This window comes from Coniosporium apollinis (genome assembly GCF_000281105.1).
Source record: "Coniosporium apollinis CBS 100218 chromosome Unknown supercont1.81, whole genome shotgun sequence".
Lineage (NCBI taxonomy): Eukaryota > Fungi > Ascomycota > Dothideomycetes > Coniosporium > Coniosporium apollinis.
In genome coordinates, this window is record NW_006913343.1 from 24,905 (window position 1) to 44,562 (window position 19,658).

The window sequence follows — 19,658 nt, forward strand, 5'->3', positions numbered from 1 at the left end:
AGTGACAGTGATAAAGACCGCATGCTAAGGGGCCAGAAGCCGAACGCCTACACGAAGCAGGCTCTGTCTTTTCAAGGCGCCATCCTCACGTATTTGGGTAGCTGCAATACTAGATTTTCCAAGATACCGTCTGATACCATTATATAGACACCTTGTCCTGACTCGCGGAAGGAAACAAACGATTGCAGCAAGCAACTGATGTCATGAAGCGGTGAGAAGAGCGAGAGTAGTCTAGAGAAGAAAGATGATTTAACCAATTCACGATAGATGGACCAGTTGATTTCTCCGTGACCGGACAGGCGGCCAGGTCGGCCAGCGCGGCATCTAGAACACAGTGCTTGTGGTTGATAGTGTGGGCGTTTATTTTGAGACTGTCGCCAATCACCTCGCGTACCACGGGTCCTTCCCCGGTGTGACAGACATTAGCTCAACAGGTACCAGGAGCTAAGGGTGGCTAAGAATGGCACGCCAGGGATGCTCTTGCGACCGATTTGCTGCTCTGAGCGTCGGCGCTTAAGTCTTGGGCCTGCCGTGCGTGGAGAAGCACGTCCCGCTAAGCTCTTCCCCATCCCGAGATGCGCCCAAGACTGGCACCAACAGCCACACATGCGACGTCCTGCATGAACTCAAGCCCAGCATGCTTGCCGCACTTGTCGACTCGAGCTGGCGCACCCGACGTCTGCGTTATGCGCCGGAACCTTCGTGGCATGGCCGCCACCAACTGGGGCAGGTCTACCCCCAGATAAGATCTCTAGGGTCCCTCATAGAGTGATCTCTACATGTCTGCCATATCCTCCGGTAATAACTAGTCTTGCTGTGCGAGAGCATTCTGTCGTTTCACAGAGCACAAAGGGCACTTTTCCGCTGGCACGGTCAACTGAGCTCTCTACGGCATCTCCACCATGGGAAAGCTCATCAAGAACCACTGGGCGCGCCTGATCATGCTGGCGGCAGCAGCTTGTAAGTACCTACAACGCAAACCTTTCCAGCTCCGCTAACATCTCCGCAGACCAGATTGCCGCAGCTCTTGAAGGCTTCTTCTGGCCGAAGATCTTTTGGGACTTCCTCACCAAAAACCTCGACGGCGCCGTCAAGCCGGTACCCATCCTCCAGACTGTCAACCTGCTCTTCGGCCTCTTCGCATTTGCATGGGAGTGGCCGCTGAAGCAGATTGCGGGCTCCGCGATCCACCGGTCGATAGAAGCTCGCCTAATTATATTCCCGTTGGGAGCGCTGGCCGCTGCGTTGATGTACCAGTCGACGAACCCAGCGATATACTATACAATTGGCATGGGGGTGTACTTTTGGGCATACAGTGAGGGCGAGGTACGTTGCGCCGTCCAATCTGCCGTGTTCTTACCTCTAACGTATGGTCGCAGGTTGTGTGCGATGAGCCGTGGTCACTACCGTCAAAACCGCGCAGGACTACCAAAGTTTAGACGCTTCCGTGAATAATATGGGGCAAAATACGGCGGGTCTTTTGAGTACGTTTTGCATAGCGAGGCGTTTTGGTTTACTAGGTCTATATCTTGCGGGATCCAAGCATTGACAGTATGAGAAGCACAGTCAAGAATTACTCTGATTCCACACGCGGGAAGGTCCACATGAAGCCTTGAAGGTGGTGAATGCATAATGACCGTGCGCAAACGCGACCTTGCTTTGCAGTGGTTTGATTCACTTCACATTATCGAGAATGCCCTTGTGTCTCGCTTGGCTTTCACAAGACTTCAACCCATATCAAACACCGTCAGCTTTCTGCACTGTACATTCCCTCTTCGCTGTCCTTCCAGAACAGCTGTTCCAACATAGAACCGTCGAACACCACCCTCAGCTTTAGTTTCCGCATAGGCACGCATCCATTACTTCCCTCCTTCGACGCGAAGAAGTTCTTCCCCATCACATCTGAACCGCGTAAGAAAAGCAAAAAGCCCATGTCGACATTCGGAACCGTCAGGATCTTGCCGCGTCCTCTTGACGCGCTGTTTCCACGTCACGTGGTCGACCCTCGCGCTGCCGAAGACAACGCATCAGTCGTAACCTCCGACAGCGAAGACGGCGGTGTTGCGATCCCGCTATCTCTGAAGAAGAAGAAGAAGAAACATCGGGCAGGAAAGAAGCATAGAAGAAGTGGCAATAAAGTGCAGGGCACTACCACCAGCGCTGACACCTCTGAGATCAACGAGACTGTCCTTATCCCGCGCAGCCAAGAAGTCACTGCCAAACCGCTTGCAAGTTACGAAGACACTGCTCAAAACTACGAGTTCAACCACCGCCTCTCTCATGATGTCGGCGACTATATTGCCATCTACGAGGACCGGAAAACTTCGCCTGCTACTGTGTTCGCTGCGCGATCTCACGAGCCTTCCGACATACATAGAACCACTGAGTCGCCTGGCTCAAGCGCATCTATTCCTCGTCGCGAAGGGGCGCCCGGAATTTCACAGCGGGCGAGCCCAGTTCTTCCGCCTGGAAATATGAGCGTGCATCCAGCGCCCGACAAAACACCTGTAGAAGAGGTTGATCTGACAACTGCCACGGGCGAGTACAAGACGCCTTCGCCGGCTACAGTTTTGGCTAAGGACCCCCTTGATGCTTCCAAGGTTGCTCCAAGCGCCAAACCGGCCACATTAAGCGCGTCTGCACGCAACCACAGCGAGGCGACATCGCGACTGAGAGCGCAAGCGACTCCCTTTTCTTTGCCCGAAGACCTGAGCATGTGGCTATCGCCGGGTGGAACGCTTGTCGAAGGGTCTGACCACATCAGCAGCCGCAAAGATACCGGTGCAGATGATGGCGCTGAATTAGTGCCGCAGTTGGCCCAGCATGAGATCTACAAGCAAGCTCGAGAAGAGCAGAACGAAGCTCGCAGAAAGACCGACGCTGAGAGGAGGTCAAGACAGATTGTGCGCATGCTGGAAGCGGAGCAAGAAAAGAGGCTTGCCGCTGTCGAAAGCAAGCTCGTACCCTACACCAACGATGTCGCTGCACTAGGACCATCAAATGTTCCAACCATCAAGTCCGCGCCCTCAGCTTCGCATAATGGTGGTGGTACAGAAGCTCAGCCCGTTTCGGTCCGCCGCAACGATCATTTCTACCGGAAGCTGGTTTCGATCCAGGACAAGCAGTCGATCCCGATGCACAACAGCAACCCTCGGAGTAGGATGGCCATGTCAAGCATATCCTTCGCATCTATGCCGCCACAACATGCCGCAGTGGCAATATCATCACACCACCTATCACGCCGGGAAAGGACGCAGCGGTGGAGAATGGGGGTCCTCAAGGCCTCTCTCGGGCAGTTGTAAAGTCGTAGGGTTACAATGAAATGGTTTTCATAGATGTTTAGGTGCTCAATGAGCGAGTGTGACGCACGAATTTAGGACAGCGCTGTTGCAGAACTTAGAACGGCTTAAGAAGGACTGGCATTGATCTTTTTGACTTGGATAAGCAGGTATCAAGCGTCTTGGTAGCGGAGCAGCCTGTGATGGCGTTTGATAGCGTAGTGCACCGAACGCTAAGGTGCCCGAAACTCTGAGAGATCCATGGGTCCAAACGGACTGAGTTCCATGAGTGACGGCACCAGTAAACGGCCCGCCGGGCTCGTGTTCGTCCCAAGATCATCAAAAACAACCACGTCCAAGAATAGACACCCACGCGACAGGCAGGCATGTTCAAGCGAGACAGACTTTCTTCCGACGTCAAACGGACCGAGCTCTCTTCAAGCATCCAGAAATGCTATTGTATGTGCTAAGCATAGAACCACGACTTACCACTTCCTTCTCAGCTCTTCTGCGATGGCGCCTTCTTGTGCCAAGGAGGCTACCAAAGCGGTTGCCTAACACGCCCTAGATACAACCTCAGCATAGCTCTCACATAAGGGCTTCAGGTCTAAGTGGCAGTGCCGACCAACGACAGATGGCCTTCGCACACTTCTTCCCTTGCAGCTCATACCGACAGGTTCACAATGCCGGCTGTTTCATGTTTGAAGAAGCCATCGACTCCGCAGGCGGATATTTCGGTTCTTGCTCTCTGGAGACTAGTGATAACCCTCCAACTTCCAACGCCTTATTTGTCAGGGCACACTCCATGAACCTTTACGGATATCTACTAGCAGTCATTTCTGGTTTAAGGCAGTGACGGTCTTGGCCGATGAAAGCGGTGCGTATGGCCTGCTCAACAGGCCGCAGCCATGCGACCTAGAGAGCCTTATATCCCGCTGCGTCACTGCGGCCGGACACGTTATCTCTCACACAGCAATCGTCCGAACTGCCCTTTTTCCTAATGAGATCTGGCGTACAACTAGTTTGACTGATAGTCCCGCGTTAAGAGTTACTGCTAGGCCTCGTGTATGGATAAGTACCTTAGTTGCCTGAGAGTCACGCATGATCTCATGCACAAATTGCCTTGTTGCTCTTTCCCTAGGACCCATTCCATTTTACTCGTCATCTCACGCATCAGATAAAGAACTGCCTTAGAATTTGATCCGTCACATAGTTCTCTCTGTATCTACTTCAGCATCGATTTAGGCGCAAAAGCACTACTCACTACTTCACTTCGGCGCTTCGATTCTTCCTACACTTTACCTAGTCGCCTACGATAATCTGGTCCCATATCTTCATATTCGCACATGTGTATTCAAATTGTCGAACGCTACGCCGCCTGCCGCTGCCTGTACTACAAGCACGCCGTCGACCCGTGCTCCTCATACGGACAGCGTGGCCACACGGTGCAAGAGAGGACCGTACTTGTCGGTTATGCCTGCTCAACGCACACAACACGCACATACACACCATGTCCCTACGACAGTAGTAGACCGCTAGCAGACTCGGGGTATCACAGCGGCCGCTGCGACTGAATTGGACTTGCGATGACGGGTCTCACAAGAGGTTGTCATAGTCTTAAAATATGGCGCCTCTACGAACCGAATTCTTAGAAAAAGGTCGATGGGATCGACTATCGTTTAATGCATCGAACCTGCGATGCACGCCTCAAATACTCCGCTCCACCACAGCGCCCCACCGCATTCATCTTATCTAGGACAGCCTGGATTTACAGCTGGGACAGTCGCGTTATTGAGTTACAAGGCCTTGTTAGCCGGACGCTGCAGCTCTACACATCCGGGCGGGCCATTTCCACGGCCTCGGGTCATTCTTGTGATTCCATAACACGCAACGCTCTCATCTCACTCCGAAGTGGTGCGGCGCTGCCGTTCTCAACTCCCAACCTTGCCTGCTTACCTCCGACACAATACTCAACCGACGTCGCCAGGTTATGTTGAGCACGAATAAGGGACCGTTTACAGGATTTGATTGATCAGTATTAGCGCGGCTTTCGCATCTCTCTGTTCGCTTCTATTGTTGGAGTACTCAAAAGCAAGTTGTTCCATGTTTATGCTTCTGTTTTTGCACGATTCATTTGTTTGTATTTCTCTGTATCTTCGTCATTTGTTGGTTTGGATCGCGGCATAGATGCTGTCGGCCTTCCCGCTCTGCTGGCAGGGCTGGAGACCGGCACCTCGCTTCTTCAATGCAGTGCTTGTATTGATAGCGTTCCGGTACCACTTTGATAGATATATCGCTTATTGTTGTTCTAAAGCATGTCGTATCTAGCTATCCTATCCTCCCGCTTAACCTCCAAATTCGAGCTATCGGTTTCGATTCATCTCTTCTCCGCTTTGTCCAATGAGCATTTGTTATTTGCATTCACCAGTTCCTACCTGCGGCATCATTAACTCGGGCAACAAGCAGAGTTGCATGCTTAGGAGGCTTGGGCAACGTTTAGCATCAAGCAGACTACTATCACGTTTGTATGCATTGAATCAGATATGACTATAGGCGACGTGTTTGAGCATGAACATTTGCATTTGAGTTTCTCTCTGCCAGCAAGATCTGCTTCTTGCAGAGAGATAGCAAGCGTACATGCCACAGAACTACCTAGAGCCGGCCAAGCCGCAGTTCCCAGCTTGTGCTCCACATTGCCAGCGACGGTTCAACTCTCTCCCCAACCGTCTGAAAGCCTCACACCAGGCCTCACTTCATCCACCACTTCCATCCCCAGCTCTCCACTTCCTCCGCATCCGCAGGCCTCCCTGTCAGGGAGCGCGATGCATTTGCCAGTTTGGCTGCCGCGGTAGCAGCAATTAGGATACGATGCTCTTCCTCCGTCGACGCACTGCAGACCAGCTACAGCGCGCCACGGGCTCGGAGCACCTCTTCAACAAACCAAATGAGCGTAGCGATATTAGTGACCCTCCAAGGTCCAATTCGAGAGGTAAGAAAAAAAAGGCATCGGTGTCGACGACCGATATCTGGGCTTTCATCTACTCGCCTCATCTAGCGACGCACAACGATGCCTTGGCGGCGGGTCGTGCGGGCCTGGTACCCCTCGTCATCCTCGGAGCTGCACTCCTCGCTGTCGTCAGAGTACCCACAGCGAGCACCGCCGCAGTCGAGCTTGACGCGGTCGCCGGCGCGCGTGATGCCGTAGCGCTCGCACGTGCAGCAGGAGCTGGAGCTCGAGACGCTGGATGGCGAAGAGCTGTTGGAGCTGCGGGAGCTGCGGCTCGTGAGCGACGGGACGTCGGACTCGTTGTCGGAGTCGTCCTCGTCGGAGTCGTCCTCGGAGTCGTCCTCGCTGTCCTCCATGGTCGCCTTGCTGAAGCGGCTGGTGAGCGCCTCGACGGTCGCGGGCTCGTAGGCGCCGGCGACGATCTGGCGGGTCTCGTTTGGCTTCACGGGGCGAGGGGACTTGATCTGGGACGGGGAGAGGGAGCGGCCCTTGGGCACGTTGGCGGAGGCGCGGCGCGAGTGCCGGTTCGATGCAGCTGGGGCGGCGGCGGGAGCAGCGGCGGCCGGGGCGGTCTTGGCGGCGGGGATGTCGAGCGTGTTGAGCTTGCGGCCGGTGGTGGGCTCGGTCACGGACTCGCGGGCGGGATCGTGCGAGACGTGGTAGCCGTCGATGATGTACTGTGGATAGGGTCAGCCAGGGTTGCGAGGAGAATCGGAGACAGAAGTGGGGACATACGTAGTACCAGTAGCGCTTGCCCTGCTGGAGCGTGGTGCCCTGGAAGCGGAAGGTGCCCTTCCAGCCACCAGCCTTAGCGGCATCCTTGGAGAGCGGGAGCTGGCCGTTGTAGTTGTCCCAGGAGCCGAGGAGGTGGACGGTCTTGACGTTGGCGGAGGTGCGGAGGGTGAAGTTAAGCTGGATCGCTGCCATTTTGAAATGTGTGTTGGTTTATTGGAAAAATTTGGGATTGTTGTAGTTTGTAATGAGCAAGAAGAGGCTGTAATTAGGCTTGTGATGTCGACCGGCGACGAAGAATTAGAATGATGGTGGTTGATTGGGACTATTGGTATGTGGATTTTTTTAGTTTGTAGAAGAAGAGCACCAGGCCCGTAGAACGATTAGAGAGGAAAAAAAGAACTGAAACGGAACAAAAAACTAATAGACAGCTCTTGAATTGTGCAGGCTTGCTGAGGAAAGAAGTCGACGATGCGGCAGTGAAGCCCTTCTTATCCTTCATGCTGTCCTCCCTCACCGGCCGGACCAAGGCGGGAAAGATGGCAGTACCATGTCTGTTTTCGGCTCAGCTCCTGCACGGCGTGCTGCGATTGCTAGCATGAGGGCGTCGGCAAGGTGGTGAGCGCTTGCAGACGACAGTCGACTGGATAGCCTTAGGTGTTGTTCTGCTGGGGCGGCTGGGCGGGGGCGGATCATTGGATGGAGCGATGTAAGGGTACGCAAGAGCTAATGGAGACAACTGCAAGCCATCCCGAAGTCCATCACCAATCGCAGCGGCTGCGCAGGCGGGCAAGGTGACGGTCATTGCATTCCGCTCCCGCTACAGCAGTCACACTGCAGTGGGCAGAAGCGAATCGATAGAGCGGCCTTGCTCGAGGGGATGCCCTGATTAACACGCGTGCGCCGGTCGAGCCTGTGCTGCACCTCGCCCTTGGCTGCGTCGACGCCTTCAGGCGTTGCATGCACACTGTGGCAGCCTGGCTGCGAGGCCAATGGCAGGAGAGTGATCGAGATTGACCGGTTATGCACGACAGGACTTCGGCAAGAGGCCAGCGGCTATGCGCATGCGGCTGACTAGACTATCGAAGATACCCATCTCGTGCCCTGGTCGAGCAAGGCGGCGACGTGGTGGACCCATGGTAGAGAGAGTGATAGTGGCAGCCACCGTCAGTGCTAGCAACGGACTTCATCAATCGTGCGCATGGCCGGCGACTAGGTGAGGGGAAAGCAAGCATCAACGAGCAGGAGACGGTGCGAGCCAAGAAACCTCTGCAATAGACGGGCAAGTACTGAGTAGAGCGTGAACTGCTCCAGGTGTCTACGACGAATGCGAAAGGGGTCGAAATCAACGGTGCCCCTATCAAGACTGGAATCACACAATGCCTAAAGGCACAGGATCAATCGGGATCACTTTATTTACATGTTCTCATGCATATCACTCATACGACTCCGGACATCGTTTAGCCACATAAATCTCGAGTAGGAAGATCTTACGAAGTAAGTTTTGGAAAGCTCGCCTAATCCTTATGACCTTGCGGCGACCTAAGACTTCAACCTTCGATTAGGGCCTCTTGTGAAAGGACTGTAAATGCGAACACAAACAATGTTTCAATAGAGCAAAAGGCGAACAAGGAAAATTATAGTGCTGTGCAAGCAACGGGTGTCCCACCGTATGGGATAGCTGATCACAATGTGGGATTTGTGACCCCTCGAGTTTCGGGATTGAAGCTGTTGATGTTCCAGAATGTACAGATGCCCGCGCGGCGAGAGATGCGGAACCCATACTCCAGTATATGATACATCCTTCCCCAGAGACAAACCTTTTCGGATGTTGTCCTTGTCCGAAAAGTCAGGTCGGCCCTCGATAGGCCTTAGACCTCGATCAAACTCGCATCTTGAACGGTCCGTACACTCCTCCCTTGATCCTCCACCACCATTCCCGCTCGATGATGCCTCCCAGACCAGTCCTGTCTCCCTGTCTTCACCAGACCCCCTTTACATCCCAAACATGCCACCGCCTCCACCACCCCTGTTCTGCGCATCTCCCTGCATCTTCTCTGACACCTTGACGTTGACCTCGAAGAACTTGGACACGCATCGGTCAAGGCAGACGGATTCGCCCTTATTGAGGTCGCCTTCGGCGTAGGTGGGAGGTATGCATTTCTTCGAGCAGGATCGGACTAGTCTGTGGGCGTGTTAGGATGCTGAAGATATGATAGATAAGGTCCCAGGTGGCCGAGTGCTTTGGAGCAATGGAAAGCGGCATGGTGTCTTACCGACTGAACATGTCTGATACCATGTCAACCTCCATCTCTGCGGCTGCGATCTTCTCCGCCGATGTGGGCTGCGGGCGCCCGCCGCCGAAGAGGAAGGACATTGTGAATGCTGACGGAGGATGATGAGGCTCTCGTGCGGTGGGTGAGGAGGGGTGTTTGGAAGTGTTCTCGTGGTTCGGCGGATGATGCAGTTTCCCGGAGGTGAACTTCTTGATAGCTTGGAGCTCGGACCAGGTGGAATAAATCCATACGCGTCGGGGATTTCTCACTATCAAAATCGAACTGGCATTGCAAACAACCACCACCAAGGCCCCGCTGGGGTGAGCAGGTTAGCATGTAAGTTTCCGTTAACTAGACTTCCTTTGCTCTTGGATTATGCATCTTCCATGATGATTGTAAACATTAGAACCGTTGCGAATGACGCTCGTCTTTCGGCGCGCGGTTGACTATATCATTACCCGAATCTGAACCTCCGTACAGCTCACTTCTCTTCAACGACTGCATCAGCATCTTGGCAATTGCTGACCCTAAATAGTATGAGCACCTCTAGTTGCCGATTCCTGCGGCCGTACCTCAAGAAAGGCCTCAAGCCTATACACACTCCCAACCATGCTCGGTTCTTCCGCGCCGTACACCATCACTGCGTGTCCAATGCCGCCGACTCCCATCAGTCGTTTTCTCTCGACCGAGAGAAGCGTCTGAGAAAGCTCGAGGAAGCCGGGAATCTTGAACAGCACTATCCACGCATGACAACGCCGAAAGGAAGTACCCGTATATCGCCTCATGGGTTTTTGAATAGATTCGGAGCGCTGGGGAAGGAGGAGACATTGAGAGATGTGACCGTCAGTGTGTCGGGTATTCATCATGCCTCCTTATCCTACACCGAGACGCATCCTGATGGCTCTAGGTAGAGTGCGGTCGAACCGGTCTTCAGGCTCGAAGCTAGTCTTCTTCGATGTCTCGTATGAAGGCGAGACAGTACAGGCAATGTGCAACTTCCGGGCGCTTTCAGAAGCGGGGGTAAGCCGCGAGGACTTCCAGAAGTTTAAGCAGATTTTGCGGAAGGGGGATTCTGTTTGTGAGTCCGTCCTGACACGAGGGAGCTGCTCTTTTAACACGTTTCAGCTGTTACCGGACACCCTACCAGGACATCATCTGGCGAGCTCACCGTGCTCGCCACGGAGCTGCCTCAGATCTTGAGCCCGCTGATCCAACAGATTCCGGAAACTCTCACCGATCCCGAAACGCGGGCCCTTCATCCTCATATCGACACCCTGGTCAACCAGGAGCCACGAGACGTCACTGTCCTGAAACATCTCATAAAGAGACGAATAGAAAGCTTTCTGGAAAACGACGGATTCATCGGGGTTAATACACCACTTTTGGAGGCTCGAGCGGGGGGTGCTATAGCTCGACCTTTCGAGACGAGGGCGACCGAGTTCCCGAATACGCCAATTAGTCTTAGAATAGCCCCCGAACTATATCTTAAGCGGCTGGTCATCGGTGGCTTTGACAAGTTGTACGAGATGGGACCAGCTTTCAGGAACGAAGGTACGGGTAACCCATTGCTCCTGGACAGACAATTCACTAAGCTGCAATCTGTTCAGGTATCGATGCGACTCACAACCCCGAGTTCACCATCTGCGAGTTCTACGAGACATTTGCCACGCTCGAGGATCTGATCCTGAAAACCGAGACTCTTTTCCGAGAACTCGACTCCTACGTCCGCACTCTCAAAACCACCAAACTCAACTCCCTCGACCAACTCGAGGACATCGACTTCACCTCCCCTTTCGCTCGCCTCCCCTTCATCCCCACCATCGAAGCCGCAATCCACCGCCAACTTCCCGACCTGCGCTCTCCCTCCGCCACCACAGACCTCAAATCCCTCTTCGCCGACCTCGACATCCCGCTCCCCGCCCACCCGACGCTCCCCCGCCTCCTCGACGCCCTAGCAGCCCGCTACATCGAACCCCTCTGCATGCAACCGACCTTCATAACGCATCACCCCGAGATCCTCTCCCCTTTGTCCAAATCCTTCCTCGACCCCTCGACTTCCCAGCACGTCGCCGCGCGCGTCGAGCTCTTCATCCGCGGCCACGAGTACGTGAATGCGTACGAGGAGGAGAACAGCCCGTTTGAGCAGCGGCGGAAGTTTGAGGAGCAGGCGCGGTGGAGGGAGCTGGATGGTGAGGTTGTTGGAGGGTTTGGTAGGAGGGCGGGGATCGATGAGGGATATTTGGAGGCGCTGGAGTTTGGGTTGCCGCCGACGGGGGGTTGGGGGTGTGGGGTTGATAGGTTGGTTATGCTGTTTGCGGGGGTTGGTAGGATTGCGGATGTACTGCCGTTTGGGACGTTGAGGAATGTTGTTGCGTTGGGGCAGGCAGGCAGGAGGAGATGAGATAGGTTGGGGCGGATGAGAGCGTAAGAGTAAATAAGAGACGATGGAGCGAATTGTGTGTAGCACTACTGTAAGTGTCCTGAATACTACAGAAGTTGGTCGAGCCAGTTTGCGCTGCCCTCAGCCTCTAGATCCAAAGGCTACTTCGTAGTGCTGCTGCCGGGTCTCGGAGTCCTGCTCAGCAGAAGAGAACTTCTCCCAGTGACAACACACTCTAGAAAAATGCCCCTCTGCTACAAGAATATCCCGTGCGATTGCTTGCGTCAAGCTGGTAGGATTTTCTACAGGCGGCTTGAACAGCAGCGCCATCCCAACACCTTCCGACAAACTAGTCATTAGCAATCGCGATACAGCTAACGCCAGCATGATACATGGGACTATTACTCCACGTCTCAGCGCGCACGACGGCCCTTCCTGTACGAGGTTTCCTTGACTGAGGTGTTCACCCTGGGTTGTTCGCACATTCCAGATCAGCCTGGCTCAAAGCGAAGAAGACCCTCGGAGGCTTCGTAAAGGGACGGTCAAAGTTCCAGACGAGATCATCTCCTCGGACATCTATTTTGGCTTCCAGGTTGTTGATACCGCATATGTTGTTTCCATTCTTACTGAATGCCATCCACTGCGCGGCAGCGCCGTAGAGGATGGTGTCCCACCAGGTGAAGAAGTTGAGCCTGAAGCCGTCCCGCGAGGTGTCTGTGGGGGTAGACTTTGAGACGGCGGTTGTGGTGCATATTGGAGTCAATCATGGTTGTCCAGCACACGACTTGCGGATCGTCCTGATATCGTGTCGGAAACGGAATCCAGATGGATTTGATAAAATCCTTGCTGCCACGGTGTATCCCAAGCTCATCCCCATTACCGCTGGTCGCGCCATGCTGGATGTCTGTATCCTCGGCCGGAAGCTCAATTCAGGAGACTCCAATTTCTTCGCAGTGCATTCCCAGCCCCCACCGTGAGAGGCGCGCCGTGAAGCCTTCTTCCCTGACTTCATCCACTTGCACCTTCGATTCAGGGTGAGATCGAGTCTAATCGAACTTTGGCATCACTGGTATAACATGAGAACGATCTATCAGCTCGAGTCGTCGATTGATCTATTAACTCGCTTATAGGTAGCTCTAACCCGCTTATAGCCAAACACCTTTTTTGTCTTGGTAGAAAGCTGAGTGCGGCACTGGACAAAACCCTAGGCTGTGTTCTTCCGGAGCCTTCCGCACCAACACCACGCCAAGATGTTGGATACCGCGGTTCGGAAGCTCCGGATCTAGGTCGGAAGCCTCGGATAGAGCGAGCTTTCTAAGCTGGTAGACTCAACGATTGGATCTATAGTCGCTCCACTCGATCTGTGTAAGATCGAGTGATTAAACTCCAGATTCAATCGAACTTTTGGCATCACTGTCATTGAGTAATGACAGCGCTTGAGAGACATCACTGAGACAGGTTTGGGGAGAAGATTTGAGCCATGGTTGACTACACTGAGAGTGATAAAATAGACGAGCCAACTTGCAAGATGGAGATCTTCAAATCTCCTCCATCGACGCTTCACCACGTGTAGGATAAATCTTCAACTTTAAGTTTGACGGTTGTAAAACATGAAAGAGCTGCCTGTCGGAGCCACAGGGAAAGTTGCAGGCTTGGAGTGAACTGCTCCCTGGTGCGACAGTGGTTCAAAAGAACACTGAGTGTACGACTCAGGGAAGACTGAAACGAAATCAGACTAGGAAACTTGTTGTCACGACGGATTCTGCAGTCGACGCATAGCCACGTGATTGAATCGTATTAACAAGCTCATCCAACCCGCAGAACGTCCCATTGCCATTCCACAGCAAACCATTGGCGTCCTTGGTGGCTATGGGTACGGTGATTGTGGTGTTGGACTTGGGAACGATTCCAAGGGAGTTCTAACACGCTTTCGCATGCGCCACAACTGTCACGAATCCTGCGAGGGGCTTGCACATGCAGTATGACGTCGATCTCCCGCTTTCAAGCAAAGCACCGTCTGGATCTATGCCATCGCATCGTGCCTTTCGCTTTACCACATACATCTATTATCTCCATCTTATAACAAAATAGCTTGTCTGTATTACTGCCTCGTTCCAATCATACACAGATCTCAGGAACAACCTACCTAAACAACATCAACCGCCAAAATGGTCAAAGTCCTCGAAAACCAAATTGTAGACCTAGACATCATGCCCGGCAAATCGCAACAAGAGCTCAAACAAAAGGCGCAGCAACTCCAACAGCAAGTGGGCGACCAAGTCGGCGATGCAGCATCGGCAGCGCAAGGCCAGCTCGGCGAAGCCACTGGCCAGTCCCAAGAACAGCTTAAGGATGCGCAGGCCCAGGCGCAGAAGTTCGTCGAAGAGAACCTCAGCGATGAGCAGAAGCAGCAGGTTGGCGGAATACTCAATAACATGAAGAATGCAGGCGTGGGGGCTGCGGGGACGGTGGGAGGGACGGTCAAGGGCGTGGGGGATACGCTGGGAAATACTGTAGGTGTTCTCTCTGTCTCCGGGGTGGTGGAGGGGCAGCTGCTCGAGAGTTGAGACTTTTGCGAGCAATTGGGATGCACGGAGCTGATGTTGAGCGCACCAGGTCTACACACTCGGCGCCGGCTTGGGCAATACAGGCATGGGCCTTGTGAGCGGTCTGGGAGACACCGGAAAGAGCGCCGTCGGCATGGGAGGACAACAGCAGAAGCCAGCGGCGGATAAACCCAAGACGGCGGACAAGCCCAAGTCCGATAAGCCTGCGGCGGAGAAGAGCAGTGACTCCAAGAAGTCGGACAAGAGCAATGAGTCCAAGAAGTATCCTTCGGCGGAGAGCGACGAGTCCAAGAGCAAGAAGTACCCCTCGGCGGAGAAGAAGGATACCAAGGATAGCTCGTCCACAAAGTCATAGGCGAGGCCCGGTATGGGTAGGGAACTGGGAGCATATGAGGGAACTTAGGCAACAATTGATACCTGCGTTCTGAATTAGCCCGCTCAGCACATGTTCAGCGTTGATTTGAGATCCATCTCAAAACATATCTTCTACCGAAACGATCTCCAAGACCCGACGGGCTGTAACATGAGTGCCTGATCTGCGATTGACACCGCCGGGTTGCCCCGTTGTGCATGGTCGTCCTGTCCGTCGCCGCAAACGAGCTGGCTGTGACGTAAAGGTTTAATCATTCACATGTTGGCGGGGTACCGTTGTAACACGGGGTCACCTCCGAACATAAAGTTGAAACTGTTGCTCGTACACACGAACCTGAACCTCGCCAGAATTGAGCCTGCTGAATGGTTGTAAACAGATTAACGGCGGGGAATATCTGAGTCAGCGCGGGAAGCAGCGTGGCCGTCCAGCGTGGCCAGCCCCGATCGCCGCGGGCTTTTGTCCCACCTCCGGCGCATTTTGAACTCGTTCGCGGGGCACACCGTCGCTGCTTTCGACGTTGTCATGACGTACAACAGCTGAGTTACCGAATCATACCATGGCACTGATGCGGAAAATACATCATGGGAGCTATCAGTCGTCCGTCACGATTACCGTCGGCGCATTCATCTTTTCCAGGGCAGCCTGTGAAAGCATATCAACTGCGCTGCTCCTCCCGACCTGAACTCCGAACTCAATTCTTGTGATACCCCGTTGCACGCACGAGTTCAGATTCAGCAGACACTTTGGAATACAACACTCAGGTACCAACCCCCTACACCAACCGCAAAGATGATGTCCCAGGCAGCCATGCTGGTCGAAAAGGCTATCGGCCACGACAAGAACGCCATCACGGCCCAGGACATCTCGAACCCAGCCATCAACCGGGAGAAGTACGGCGACCCCAACGTGAAGATGCAGGCGCTCTGCTGGATGGGCAAGAACACAGTCCAAGTCCGTACGTGAAGTCTTCCCAGCTCCATACCTAGCTCTTCTTACAGCGCTGCTCAATCGCTAACTCGATGCCTCCAAGTCACGGTCCCGAAGCCCAAAGTCGTCGAAGACAACGATGTCATCCTTAAAGTGACCGGATCGACCGTGTGCGGCAGCGACCTGCATCTGCTGCACGGATCCATTGTCGAGATGCAGAAGGGCGACATCCTCGGCCACGAGTTCTGCGGCATCGTCGATGACATGGGCCCGAAAGTGACCAACCTCCAGAAGGGCGACCGCGTGGTGGCGTCCTTCCAGATCGCCTGCGGAGACTGCTTCTACTGCAAGCAGAAGCTGTCGTCCATGTGCGAGAAGACCAACTCGAACACCATCGAGAACGGCATGTATGGCGGCAGGACTGCGGGCATGTTCGGCTACAGCCATTTCACAGGCGGTTTCGCAGGTGGCCAGGCCGAGTACGTGCGGGTGCCGTTTGGAAATGTGAATCTGTTGAAGCTGCCGGATGATGTGCCCGATGAGAAGGGGCTCTATCTCTCGGACGTCGTCGCGACATCTTGGAATGCCGTTGTTGACACCGTGGTCTACGAGGGTGATGTTGTCGCTATATGGGGCGCTGGGCCTGTCGGTCAGATGGCTGCCGAGTTCGCCTTTTTGAGGGGTGCCAGCCGTGTCATCGTGATTGACCAAAACTGGCGCTTGGACTTCATCAAAGAGAAAAATCCGAAAATCGAGACAATCAACTTCAAGGCGCTGCCGAGCGGGACCACCGTAACGTCGAAGCTGAAGGAGATGGTTAATAACCGCGGCCCGGATGTTGCGATCGAGTGCGTAGCTGGCGAGTACCCCAAGAGCTGGGCGCACACGGTCGAGCTTGCCATGGGCTTGGAGAACGATACGAGCGAGATCGTCAACGAGATGATCACATCAGTCAGAAACTTCGGCCGCTGCGGTATCACTGGTGTATACGCTGGATTCGTACGTGTCCAATCTGTTTTCCTTTCAGTTTTTCTTATAGGCCATCGTGTTAACTCGCTACCAGACGAACCACTTCAACATTGGCGCTCTGATGGAGCGCGGCATCCGGCTCATCGGCAATGGTCAAGCGCCAGTCCAAAGATACTGGGAGGACCTCCTCAAGAAGATCCAGTCGGGTGAGATTGACCCGCTCGTGATGCTCAGCCATCGCGTCAGCATGGATGACATGGACAAAGTGTACTACAAGTTTGAAAAGAAGGAAGATCGCATGCAGAAGGTGTTCGTGGAGACGAAATTCTCTGCGCCGCCGGCGCCAGGCACCCCGCAGCTAACGAGATACTGAGCGCTTGCGCTGCATGCAATTGACGGGTTATGAAGATATGCCGGGGGTCCGGATATGGACTGTAGTGTCATATTGGCCCGGAGTGGGCTGTAGATAGCGGAGATGTGGCCCTGAGAACCTTTGATGTAGAGTATCCGACATGATGAACGAAGTTGAAGATTCTCTTTCAAAAACCTGTGAGTACAAGAGACAGTTTGCTGTGGTACCAACGCCGCCTTGCAGAGTTGTGTCGCGCCAAGCTCGTCCTCAGGCAGTCACGTTACACAATCCCCTCCAAGTGGTTAAGCGCGTTTGTACCATAGTATCAGGTGCTTGTTCCCTGAAGCTATTCCATGGCTTCTTCGAGCTGTCATCATGCTACAGCTTGATAGAGATACTGCGACTATCTAATATCAAAGCTACTCCAGCCAATACGCTTACATATGCAAGCAATACAGCCATAGCCTGCAAATGCCCCATGTTCAATGTCGGCAAACTCAGATTGACCAGTCCTGTCAACAGGTTTGCAAGCAGGAAGATAGCAAGTCCGTTCCTGTTGAAAGCATGCAAGACTCTACTTGTGGCTTCCCTGCACCTCTGCCTCTCCGTCTCATCGTCAGGTGCTCCTCGTAGACTGGGGAAGCACAACCTCTCGATGGCGCAAAAGAGAGCAAGCTGGCCGCAGTTGAAAGCGGCTACCCAGAGGAAGTAGGGCAGATTGGCAAGACGTCGCGAGACTGACAACACCAGTCCGTAGTAGCTTGTCGAGAATGCGAAGAGTAAGGTCCAGACGACCGACCATAGCGCCAACTTGCCCAAGACAGATTTCCGGAGTTGTGCGCTGAACGCTGCGTCCGTCGGTGGCGTTTGTTCTCTCGGCAGCACATACATTCCCGTTGCTTGGCCAGCTAGGAAGATGGCGAGATAGCCGAAGAATGAGAATACTCCTTCCCGATTCTTCGATAGCAGGTCGGTCCTCGGGGCGGTGAGTATGAAGGCTTTGAGATCTGTGAAGTCCAGAATAGCTTCGTAGATGACCCCCAACAGCAGCGCTAGCGCAGCATAAGATGGGATGATGCTGAACAGTGACTGGAAGAGAGCGACAAATGGAGGCAATAAGCCCAAGGTAAAGAAGAAGTTCCAGTGAACCCCATACTCTGTGACATGCTCGGCATAGTCGAGTTCCTTGACACTGTACAGCCGAACAAAGCCTAGTATAAGCAACGGCAGAGAGTGCCGGGCAGCCGTGACAAGACGCTTATTCAAGGAGGGCATCTTGCCAGTTCGCCCCGTCAATGCTGATCTTGCTGCCACAAGGCCTGCTGAGAAGACGAAAGAACCGACCCCGAGATCCATTAGTGATGTTCCCCAGTTCTCCACCTTGCCAAATCGCCTCGGGAAGACTTTGAAGTCCACGGCCAGAATAGCAACGCAGGTGACCACCATCATGGTGCCTCTGTAGGCAGTGACGAACGGCTTGATAGGAAAGGGGTCTGACAAGCCAGCAGGAGAAGTCTGCTGCCCCTTGGGCGCACCAGCCACCTTGACCCTAGCATGTCTCGGCGCAGCTGCTGGAGTGAAATACGCCAAGGTCGCCGGCGCGAGAAGCAGCAAATTCAAGGCTACAGGGAACGAGGAGTAGAGTGTGGTCGCGAAGAGGATGGCCGCACAGTTGAGAAGGAAGTCGGTCAAGCATGCAGCAGGCGTGTAAGGAATGAAGAAACGCTGTCGAGACTGCAGGACGGACCAGAGTAAGACTGCAGTCTGCATTTCGACTTCTTAGCAATTGATCTACTTGGAGACTGGCACTGCTTACCGGTGCTACAAGAGTAACAGTGTTGATCTCCCACACACTACCGCCTGTCAAGTTAGAGACGAACGCTTCTTTCTGCGCCTTGTAACCATTTGCTGCTACTACCATCGTCGTAGCCTACTTCAGAAACTCCCCGGACAACAAATAGAGTGACACAGCGCTAGATCGAGCGCGCTGGATACGGCCGACGTGGTGAATGTTCATCGCATGCGCGATGTGACGGCCGTACTAGGTACCTAGGCAGTCGAAACTACCCTCACGTGACGGCAAGGTGCTCCATCAATCATGCAAAGATCTTGTGGCAGAATGCAAAGAATTGTCCAGCTTGAACCTACGAGGTTAGAGATATGATATCGGTGTTCACTCAGGCACCAGTCGCGACGACTCGGTAAACGAAAGCGTTACTCTGAAGCTCACGTGACTCCAACCCCTAAGGTATTGAAAAAGACGGGGCACCCCCCCTGGTTCAGCTTACTGCCCAGTTTCTATCAACCAACCGCTCGGCCTCAAATTCTCACCTTATTTGTCCATCACCTGCTACACGCACCTGGCTTGCACGAGTACCAAGAGAACGTACAATTCACAGATGCTAAGCTAACGACCGATGGCCGAAACTTCAATGAAGCGCTATTCCCGACCCACGTTCAACCACTCAAGAGTACCAGACTGCCTCAATGGGCATCGTTTGACCGAGATCTCCGGGGCTAGTAACGCTCGTAATCTTTTAATTACTGCGTGTGATGTTCACACCACTCGACAAGCCAATCGTCCGAAGTCATGAGAGCTAAACTCCTGGGGTCTACCCAGATATCCATGGCAGAACGAATAAGGTTTCCTCGTGTTGTCTCTGTTCTCTTGGCCCGCGTGTTTTAGGTTCTCTTTCTAAAGCTGAAGCCGGTTTTAAGCCTGCAAGTGCCCCGAGCTTCTGAGTATGGCTTCCCCAAGAGCCTCTTAATTTTAGAGATGAATATATTCAAACGATTC

At 53.7% G+C, this 19,658-nt stretch overlaps 8 protein-coding genes across 8 annotated transcripts; 5 read left to right on the forward strand and 3 right to left on the reverse strand.

Moving 5' to 3' along the window:
* Window positions 1-902: 902 nt before the first annotated feature.
* Window positions 903-1,439, forward strand: W97_09092 (uncharacterized protein; the record flags this gene model as incomplete). The annotated part of the gene is made up of 3 exons (XM_007786956.1): window positions 903-960; window positions 1,010-1,326; window positions 1,380-1,439. 3 exons carry the CDS (start codon window positions 903-905, stop codon window positions 1,437-1,439), a joined length of 435 nt encoding a protein of 144 aa, XP_007785146.1.
* A 492-nt stretch (window positions 1,440-1,931) lies between these two features.
* On the forward strand, window positions 1,932-3,302 carry W97_09093 (uncharacterized protein; the record flags this gene model as incomplete). The annotated part of the gene is made up of 1 exon (XM_007786957.1): window positions 1,932-3,302. One exon carries the CDS (start codon window positions 1,932-1,934, stop codon window positions 3,300-3,302), a length of 1,371 nt encoding a protein of 456 aa, XP_007785147.1.
* Window positions 3,303-6,329: 3,027 nt separating this feature from the next.
* On the reverse strand, window positions 6,330-7,212 carry W97_09094 (uncharacterized protein; the record flags this gene model as incomplete). Its single annotated transcript, XM_007786958.1, has 2 exons — window positions 6,330-6,962; window positions 7,021-7,212. The coding sequence occupies 2 exons, from the start codon at window positions 7,210-7,212 to the stop codon at window positions 6,330-6,332; spliced, it is 825 nt and encodes a 274-aa protein (XP_007785148.1).
* Window positions 7,213-9,012: 1,800 nt separating this feature from the next.
* Window positions 9,013-9,394, reverse strand: W97_09095 (mitochondrial import inner membrane translocase subunit tim10; the record flags this gene model as incomplete). Its single annotated transcript, XM_007786959.1, has 2 exons — window positions 9,013-9,202; window positions 9,294-9,394. 2 exons carry the CDS (start codon window positions 9,392-9,394, stop codon window positions 9,013-9,015), a joined length of 291 nt encoding a protein of 96 aa, XP_007785149.1.
* Window positions 9,395-10,157: 763 nt separating this feature from the next.
* Window positions 10,158-11,694, forward strand: W97_09096 (uncharacterized protein; the record flags this gene model as incomplete). Its single annotated transcript, XM_007786960.1, has 3 exons — window positions 10,158-10,371; window positions 10,419-10,844; window positions 10,901-11,694. The coding sequence occupies 3 exons, from the start codon at window positions 10,158-10,160 to the stop codon at window positions 11,692-11,694; spliced, it is 1,434 nt and encodes a 477-aa protein (XP_007785150.1).
* Window positions 11,695-13,841: 2,147 nt separating this feature from the next.
* On the forward strand, window positions 13,842-14,595 carry W97_09097 (uncharacterized protein; the record flags this gene model as incomplete). The annotated part of the gene is made up of 2 exons (XM_007786961.1): window positions 13,842-14,186; window positions 14,290-14,595. The coding sequence occupies 2 exons, from the start codon at window positions 13,842-13,844 to the stop codon at window positions 14,593-14,595; spliced, it is 651 nt and encodes a 216-aa protein (XP_007785151.1).
* An 807-nt stretch (window positions 14,596-15,402) lies between these two features.
* Window positions 15,403-16,882, forward strand: W97_09098 (alcohol dehydrogenase; the record flags this gene model as incomplete). The annotated part of the gene is made up of 3 exons (XM_007786962.1): window positions 15,403-15,568; window positions 15,644-16,539; window positions 16,604-16,882. The coding sequence occupies 3 exons, from the start codon at window positions 15,403-15,405 to the stop codon at window positions 16,880-16,882; spliced, it is 1,341 nt and encodes a 446-aa protein (XP_007785152.1).
* A 357-nt stretch (window positions 16,883-17,239) lies between these two features.
* W97_09099 (uncharacterized protein) lies at window positions 17,240-18,782 on the reverse strand (the record flags this gene model as incomplete). Its single annotated transcript, XM_007786963.1, has 2 exons — window positions 17,240-18,625; window positions 18,678-18,782. 2 exons carry the CDS (start codon window positions 18,780-18,782, stop codon window positions 17,240-17,242), a joined length of 1,491 nt encoding a protein of 496 aa, XP_007785153.1.
* Between the last annotated feature and the right edge of the window lie 876 nt (window positions 18,783-19,658).